Source organism: Rhea pennata, chromosome 1 (genome assembly GCF_028389875.1).
Source record: "Rhea pennata isolate bPtePen1 chromosome 1, bPtePen1.pri, whole genome shotgun sequence".
Classification (NCBI taxonomy): domain Eukaryota; kingdom Metazoa; phylum Chordata; class Aves; order Rheiformes; family Rheidae; genus Rhea; species Rhea pennata.
In genome coordinates, this window is record NC_084663.1 from 187,261,327 (window position 1) to 187,270,804 (window position 9,478).

At 38.7% G+C, this 9,478-nt stretch overlaps 1 protein-coding gene across 1 annotated transcript in view; it reads left to right on the plus strand.

Annotated features, from left to right (window-relative positions):
• RNASEH2B (ribonuclease H2 subunit B) overlaps nucleotides 1–4,059 on the plus strand; it is a 46,200-nt gene extending 42,141 nt beyond the window's left edge. Inside the window, exon 10 of the mRNA XM_062567056.1 lies at nucleotides 2,152–4,059. Coding sequence (XP_062423040.1) covers nucleotides 2,152–2,184 — 33 coding nt within the window. The 3' untranslated portion in view covers nucleotides 2,185–4,059. The remainder of the gene's footprint in view (nucleotides 1–2,151) is intronic.
• Nucleotides 4,060–9,478: the final 5,419 nt, after the last annotated feature.

Sequence of the window (9,478 nt, forward strand, 5' to 3'; positions counted from 1 at the left end):
TTGCTTAATAAAATGCTTTTTGGTCATTCTGAGGAATCATTACTGTAAGTCTTCTTTATCTCTGAAAATCAGCCCATAGTATCAAAGTGTTTGAATGTAGATCAAAAAGTCTGTGATTTAGATGCAGAGATTTTATTGATAGTTCAGATAAAATCATTTCCCCAAGTCATTTGGTGTTTTAATAAAATTCTACTCATTAATGATAACTTTTTAAAACAATGTAAGAGATGGGAGCAAAAGGGGACAGAAGAACATGGGAAGTGCTATATTGAGCCATAGGAAAATTCCTGTTATACCACGTTGCCTTGGTCTTCAGCTATCTTAACCAGAATTTCAGCAGCTCTATCAGTAGAGTTTCCTATTCTGACATTAGTTATCAGACAAGTTTAAAAATTAGTGACAAGTGTTATTGCATGTGACATTTTTCTATGTGCGCTGCCTTAAGAATTGCTATCTTGCTTTTTTCTACCTTACTTGTCTAGGCTGTAAGTCAGGGCCTGCTCTGTAGCAGCATATATTGCATTAACACATAGGTCCTTGATATGAATTGGAAATAGCTAGCATTTGGTGAGCCCAGAATCAGCAAATGTGCTCATAAACTAGAAAGGTGAGATTTTGAAAAGCGTTCAGCCTAATCCAGCAGTTCCCTTTGAAGTCTTCTTCTCCCCCTGTCCCAATTCAGATCAGCTGGAGAAGAGATCCACTAAGGGTGTATCCCTTCCTTTGAAAATCACCATTCGAATTACAAGACAATATTATGAAAAAAAAATGGTACATACTGTCATTTTAGTAGAGAAGTGTGCAGTAAACAGCATGTTAGGGAGTTTTTTGGTAAATGACAAGAAATGAATTGTGTTTCTGTTAATGAAAAAGCAATTTCAGGCACTGGAAGATGATGAGAAAGCAAGCAAGCATAGGATGACATTTGAATGGAAAACCAAGAAAGGTAGATAGTTGCACTAGAAACCAGGAGCTGTGAGGTGAGACAGATGCATGCTAGTTTTAAGATTTTGGTTTTAACAAGTCAAATATTTTGTGAAATAAATTTTAGAAACATAGCTTGTGACTGACTGAACAGTTTGAGAACGTTTCTGCTAATAATAAAGGTGCTGCTTCTCTGGAAGGAGGACAATCCTGATACAGATGGAAGGGCTTTATTTTGACTTCTGATCTTTGATACTTTTTTTTTCTGTATATGACTTTCACATCCCTCTGAGGACTAGTCTAGAGTTCTTCCTCCATGCATAGATGCTTTGTGCTTTAGTGTGTCACATCTCAACTTCCAACTGTCAGCTATGCCATAACTTACAACAGTAGTAATTTTATTAGTGATTGTGTCTCTGGTTGAGTAGAAATTTGTGAATGACAAAAAAACACAAGCTGTTCCCAAGAACCATTAGAGCTTTCACTTGAAAACAAAAACTCTTCTCCCTTTAGAAAAGAATGAAATACGTTTAGTAACTTTGAAACTTCCTTTGCATGTAGCTGTAAGAAGTTATGAAAAGCATGTGGTGCCAAATGCACAAAACAATATTTTCTACCACAATGAGGATTTAAATATAGTTACTATGACTGGCCAGCAGTAGCAGCAGTCATTATGAAGTGCTGCTTTGCTATTTCTTGCTTGGTTAGTTTAGTATGAAACAACATGCTGGCACCATTGTAGAAATGTGGTCTTATTTTATTTCTTTTCCAGGATTAACATGTTGTCTGTGTGTGTTCATGTAAATATCTGATGACTTGTGTTGCTTTTATGGTTGCTGTTTGGGAATTAAGCAGCTCTTACATTTGCACTTTTTTAGACTTCTCATTGTAAAAGAATTGACATCACTGGGTATGGAAAACTTCATACAGAAATACCAATACTGACTTGGGGACATTTCAGAGTTGGACACACATCGTTTTCAGTCTTAAGTAGTAAACTTAGTTCTATTTGTAGAAGTGCCTGTTGGTGACTTGAATATTTTCAGTGGAAGAGGTGGCACAATTGGCAAAATTTGGATTCAAATCTGAAAGTTAGGAGGATTCGGTGATTCTTGTTTTCAGGTATTCAATTGTATCTGCCTTTAAGCTTTTTAGAAGGAAACAATGCATGGGTGCTTATTTGAGTAGATTGATATTTATGCCTAGGGTTTTTTCTTCTCTTTTTAGATGCCTGTGGAAAGACGTTCAAAGAAGAAGTGAAAGGAGCATAAGGAGACTTGCTAATATTGTTTTAACTCGCCATAATCTCAAAGCAGCCTTTAAAGGCTTTTTTTACGCACTTTCTGAAAATAAATGCTTAAAGTTAGACATGTCCTGTTCCAAGAAAAAGCAAATCTCAGCAGATTAGCATTTTTAAATATGCACTGTGTTAAACATACACTGCTTCAAATTTTATAGCTCATACACTATTGGTCTATCGGGCCCTTCCAGGAAAGCACTTACGAGCATGCCTAATGTTAAGCACATGAGCAGTGATCTTAAAGTCAGCAGTGTTGTTCATGTGGGTAAGTGCTTTGCTGGATCAGCGCCTAAAGTCCTGTTAGGTGCTGAGCATCCTGATCTATATCCAGCAAAGCACTTACGTCCATGCTTATCTTGAAGTGGAAGAGCCGGTCTAACTAATATTTGTGCATTAGTGTTCTCCATAAAATCTCTCTTGGCACAATGACTCACATGCTTAAAGTTAAGCACCTGCCTAAATATTTTGCAAGGTCAGACTAACAGCATCTTCAAGTCTTAAATAATTACTTGATTTTGTATTATTTTTATTTGTTGTATTTTAGGAGGGTATATGATTTTGGTGGCCATAATTTCAAGTTTTGGAAGCTACATAATAAAATACGTTTTATGCAATTTTCCAATTTTTTTTTCCAAAATTAGCCAAATTCAGCAAAATGCCCTTTTAGACTAAAAAGTCCAAATATTCAGTCTTAGAATAATCAAAAAAAATATTTCTAAGATATTTCAGTTTTTCTGACCACTATTTCACTGAATTTTACCTGAATAGTTTTGGCCAACCCTGACTTGTTATCCAGAAAATGTCACCTAGCTCTGACTCTGTGAGCTGTCTGATTCTTGAAGTGCTAAGTCTTAAGCTAGGATATGTGTTGAGAAGGGAAACTGTATAAAAATAACAAAAAGGATGGAGAAGTTTTTATTTTACTTTATTTTTAAGAGATTGGTACCTAAACATGCATAGAATATTTGTACATTTTGTGTTGAGAATCAGAAGGTTTCATTTTTATTTTTGAGAACAACTAATAGTGTGTTTCTTTCGGTTCTTGTTGTCCTATGAATCTTGCAAGTAAAAAAAAAAAAAGAGACTTAATTATACTATTTTATTTTTTTCTCATAAGTGAGACACTTTCAAAGGAGTGTACTTCAACCAAAATGTCAGTGTGAAACTACAGAAAGCTAACAGGAAATAATAATGCTTATGAGATGCTTAACTGCTCTGTCAGATGCATAATCTTGATATTTTTAACTTAAATACCTGGTTACCATTCATATCTAAATCTTTGTTAAATGACTATTTTTTTAAAGTAATATTAGATAGGATTTTAGGTGTGTATTTCTGTAAACTTTAACTATGACCCTACATTCACAGACGTGTACAGCAGATGGCCAAAATGTTAATGTAAAACTTAATTATATTTGAAGCATTCCAGATAAAATGTATTTTGCTTCCACTCTAGCAAATCCTGCCTAACTTCATTAAAGTCACGTGAGAGTTCAGAATATAATTTATTAGGATATTTCTGAAAACTAAATTCCAAGAGGTAGGGGCAATAGCTTATTCAGATTTCTTTTCAGTTTCTGATCAACTTCAGTTTGGAATATGAAAGAACTGAGCTGTTGACCATATAGGAATCATGTATGAAAATAAGTGTAATGCTTACTGAATGCTGAATGCTTACTTAGAAAATCTACCCTGAATTTTCTCTGTTACCTTTACACTTGTCCGGTTAAGCGATGTGCACTATCCCTTTTCAATGAAAAAAATACTTATTTTTATATAGGTTTCTAAGCACTACTACAGGAATATTAAATAGATGCGAGTTGAAATTTCTCTTTTTCTAGCCTATATTCAAAAAATATTTGAAGTCTAAATAAGATTATATATTTCAATAAAGAATGTGGTTAAATTTTTATTTCAGAGTTTCTTTTTTAATTCATGTGAAACAAAGAAATACCTTTGGAATAATTTTATTGATTATTATTTCATTAATTTCGCAGAGAAGTACAGTGCAATCAAACTGCTAGTGCTGCTAGTCTCCGCAAGTTAATGGGTAAATAATTCTTTCAGTTGAGGGGGAAAAATTAGTTCTGAGATAAATAGATCTAAATCTAAAAGTTCATTAAGGCAGATTCAGTGCAGCCGTTAGGCTAATCCTTGAGGACCTTATTGTACAGATGTTCTAGTGAAAATTTGTTTGTATGTACATATATTACAGTTGTTGGCCTGTGTACATTGGCCATTTTGTTTCTTATGAACATGGTAGTAAATCTAAGGGGTAAGGGGGTGAGAAGAGTGGACACGGAGAGAATTAAGCAGTATTTGGTCATTTTTTTACATACTTCACCATCACATACGTAGTACATGGGTGTTCAGCCACAGGACTGTGCAGAAATGATAGCCAGTTCTCTCCCCTGGTTTTTGTAACCAGACAGTTAATCAGACACAGGGGACAAGTTGTTCTTTTGCCAAAACACTTTGGTGTTTACATGATGCTGTGTGAAGCGCTGACATGAGGTATCAAGACACTTAGGAGATTTAATTTATTGCCATCTCATTTGAAAAAGCCAGAGAACAAGGAGCAAAGCAAAGGTGGCAGTGGTGTTTATTCGGTGGTAGAGTGTGTTTATTGGTTTTACTGAGAACCAAGCAGGAAACACAGTTTTGTACCTTTTCATAAACCCATCACCCACCTGCACTTACCTGTAGAAACAGAATTACCAGTGCTACAGACAAAGCACTAAGGCAGCTTCTATTTTAACATGAAATAGCATTTACACTGCTGAGCTCAATAAAGTCAATTCTCTAAGTAATGCAAAGACTAAAGAAAATAGCACGTTGCTTTTACATCTTCAAAGAATTGCCACAGCTCGAGTGTCTAAGCTTAGCTCTCCAGTATCCTCTTTGTGCACAGCAGTTAAGTCTCTTAGGGTCAGTTATACTGCAAATTGCCTTAATTTTTCCAAAAATCTCTTTTAAAGTATGTTTGGTACCTTGAGCAAAGGTACCAAATGGTTGCAAAGCAAAGCAAGCGGTGTTGTCCCAGCTAAAACAATGCCCCAGTGAGGCTCAGCAGTCTCAAAGGGGGAAGCTAATAGAAGAGTGAAAAGGGTTTTTTCTCAGAAGATGCTAAATTGGTGCAGCCCCAGCTCCCCCAACTTCAGGCAGGCTGAGCAGACTTACTTAAAACAGGCAACCACATTTATCAAAATAACCAAAATCGAAGCTTGCCTCAAGCCTGCAAACGAGCAGAACTGGTCCTGGCTGTGAGTGGAGCCACCAGCCACTTCATTTAGCCTCACTCTTGGAAGTCCCTGTTCGCAATCAGCATCACTGTAGGTTCTTCACAAGCTGTTCAAGCTTGATACAATAGCAGTTGAACCAGCACAAAGTGGTTGGTGTACTGTCTGATCTCGTAGGCCTACATCTGGGAAGCTGAGCAGAATGCTTACAGAGATTGGTAGCTAATGAGGATTGAAGATTCATCCTTGGGAGGTTTTGGTGTTGACAAACACAACATACGCAGCACACACGCATCTCCATGACTTAGGAACAGAAAAACGAACACTGAAAAGATACTGGCAATGAATTAGATGGTGCCTTGGTTCCTTATTTGTTACAAAACAGGAAGCATCACTACATACTGGTAGGTTTGCCTTTCTCAAATGTAGCATATAGGTTAAAAAAAGTAGCTCATTTGACAAAGACAGGAAGGCTGGCTCTTTGGTAAAGGGATGCATTGGGGTGTGAGAGATTCCAGGTCTTAATCTTCCAAAGATTACGTACCTGGCTTGTAGTAAGTCATTAAGGAGTCATTCCACCTCATTTTAACCCTCTGAAAGTTAGGTATCTACTCACAACATCGTTTCTCTGTTATTAATAGAGAGCACCCTGAAAAGGTGACTTTTGTTATTCCAGAAAGAATCATCCACTGGAGCTATGGCTTTTTCTCATTTACTGTAAGATGAGCCTAGACAACTTTGTGTGCCTGCACACAAAATTTGTAGATGGCTGTCTGCAGTATCACTGTACTTGTCTTCAAGAGTTGGAGACAGTCCTGTATTTGAGGTATTGAATTTACCTCCAGGCTGGACAGACTGAACAATATAGGAAAGTCTCTCAAGATCTCATTAGCTTGCCAGTAAGTATTCTCTCTCTCTCCCAATCTCTCTCTCCCCCTCTGTGTGTGTGTGTGTGTGTGTCTCTTTTTATAAATGCATAATCAACTTAATTTTTAACCTGTTCCATTGGGAGGGGAAACCTTCACCCTCTACCCACCAGATCTTGTGCGGTGTTGCCATGTGATTTCCCTTTACAGCACAATAAAAACGATCATTCAGACTTTGCCCTATTACTTTTGTTCCCCCATGTTACACTTTTGTGTGTCAGAGGGAAAAAAATTGTTTGTAATAATTTTGCAGTCCACTTTCAAATGCCTAAAATGCTTCCATTCGCCCACAAGCGCTAAGAAACCAGACTAAACTATTTGCTTAATTTGCAGGTGGTGAGGTTAGGCAAGTTGGTCTGGACCCCGCTTTCCAGATGTACTCTTGTGACTGATTTTAAGGAGTTTTAGCTCCCTAATTTCCAGTTACTGTTTCTCAGCTGTTAACTGTCCCCCACCCCTTTGGCTGCGATGCTGTGACTTACTGTGTGAGGTACGGTCAGCCCTTCAGTGTGAACTGAAATAGCAACCAACAGCCAAAGGATTGTAACTGTTTAAGCTGTTAATGCCTAACTGAAAGAGTATATCCAAGTGTACCTTTAAACTCTGTCCCTCAGCCTTCCATCTATAAACTGTGAATTATGTCTCCCTGCCTCATCACGGTAAGTTGTGACAGTTGCTAGCTCACAGGATTACAGCTTAAATGAAAATATATTTAAAATTGAATCCAGTGAACTCAACCTGAACTTTTCTGAATTCCCATATGCCTACCAAAAGGAAAAATACCTCTTTGGAGAACAGAGCTGCGCAGACACATTGATTTGCTCTAATTTTGGACAAGGCAAGATTACCTCTTCGTTCATAGCACTCTGAGGGAGACAACCTGTACAGAGTAACTGAGTCCTGACCCAGGCCCCCAAAATCTTGGTGGAGGGAAGTTTTTTTCTAGATCCAGGTTCTGAGTTACAGGTATAGGCTGGACTCTATAAGATTTGCAGAGGAGGATTTAGTGCTACAATTTGTTCCCACAAACAAAGGCTCCTATAGTTCTTGTGCTGCCTTGGTATGGTTGTGGCTTTAGTAAGCACAGATTTTAGCTTTTTGCCTTCTCAAAGTATGTTCCTCCTCCAGAGTACACAGTGGTTGTTGTGATCCCATGGCATGGGATCATACCATGAACCCAGCAAAGATCACGTTCACAAGGCTGTAGCAGAGTGGTTGTTCCCAAGATACCATATTGACTGACACATTAACTGGGCAACTTGCAAGATCTCTGAAGTCAGGGAGAGATTTCCTCTGCAACCCCTCCCAGGCAGGACAGGATTTTAACCTTTGCAATCGATCCACACCCAGCACAGGCATAAGCTCTAAGAGCCATCAGGTGGAGAATTGGAGTTAAATTAAAATAGAGAAGTAGAAATTGAATAAGGTGGGGAAATCTGTGATGGAGGTATTGCAACAGTGATGTGCTGAGTTTGCTGCCCTTTTTCTCCAACAATTTGGTTGCAAAGTGCAGCTTTGGCAGAGAAATGCCCTCAGGGAGGGTTGTCTGTTGAGTTCTTATTTCCAGGCTATGTTGTCACTGCTTATGGGGAGGTTGAAAAGATTGAAATTTCCCTTTCAGTGCTACTGCTTAGTGGCCTGTAGCATGGGACAAATACTCTCCTACAGGGTTCAGAGTATGCTTTATAGGCTGTTAAGGGGGGTAAAAGGCTCAAGATACAAAATGAAGGAGCAGAGGCAGGAAGGGCAGATGGCAGAGAGAGAGCTTGAACAGCACAAGGGAGAGAAGAACTCATTTTAGCTCCTTTCCATCGTCTGATTCTGTGTAGGAGTTGTGCAGTAAATGTTCTCTACTAATGCCAAGGGTATATGAAAACCACTAGTTATCAGAAAAATACTGAAAAACAGTAACTTACTAGAATGGACATGCTTCCATGGCAGGAAGAAAATGTTAGTGGACTTTTTAAAATTAAAACAACTACAGGAATTAGTTTGCCAGTAGCACTTACACGTATCAGAGAAATTCTGGGTCCAGAGTTTTCCTGAGCTCTTTTCAGCAGTTCTTCATACAGGACAGTTTATCTTCACAGCGTAGAAAAACATCCTGCTTGGCTTTGAAGACAACTGAGAAGATTCCTTTGGAACTGAGCTATCTGTTCCAAAGGAATTGCAGAATAATTCCAGACAGTGACATTTTCAGCGTTCCCATAGTTGTCTCCATGTGTTCTGCTGTACATGTGTGTTACAGTGTTTTCAACTTTGGCAAAATTTATCCACACAAATCTTACTGAATGGAACAGGAGTTGTGTGGCTAAATTCTGTCATGGGGTTTGGAAGTATTGACTTTAAAGGAATACTTGGTATTAACATACTGCTAGTATGTTTATAGATTGGCAGAGCCTAAGCCATTATACTCAAGATGGTCTCTGTCAGTGGAGGGGAAAGGCTTAGGGAGGAGTAGAGGTATCCTGTAGGTCAACACCCATTTGCACACCTGGTGTTATCAACAGGGATTTGGCATTTACAGCCATGGACTGACTCTGAGGACTGAGGACTGCTTGGGAGAGGTGGAATACACCTGACAAAGGGATGCAAAAGCATCTTTGCCAACAGCCTGGCCAACCTGGTGAGGAGAACTTTGAACCAGGAAGGATAGGGAAGGGAGATGATGACCCACAGGCAAGTGAAGTAGCAGTGTACAGGGCTCAAAAGCAAAATGTCCAGGGTCTTGGGTACAAGAAAGACTTCAGGAAATGAGAAAGCAGGACAAAGAGACATCCATCTCAATGATGTGTATAAGCAGGAGGAACTAGAGTTCTGGAGTCATGTGATGGACTGATAAAAGCTCTTCAGGAAAGACAAGCAGGAAAGATGAGAAGGGGGACTATCCTCTCTATGTGAGGGAGCAGCTCAGATGTATGGAGCTCCTTTATGGGACTGATGACAGGCCAGCGGAGAGCTTGTGTGTTAGGACCAGAAGAAAGATCAGTAAGTGTGACATCGTGGTGGGAATGTGTACAGAACACCTGATAAGGGAAAGGAAACCTATGAAGGCTTCCTTGTCTAAACAATTTGAGGAAACCGCTGAG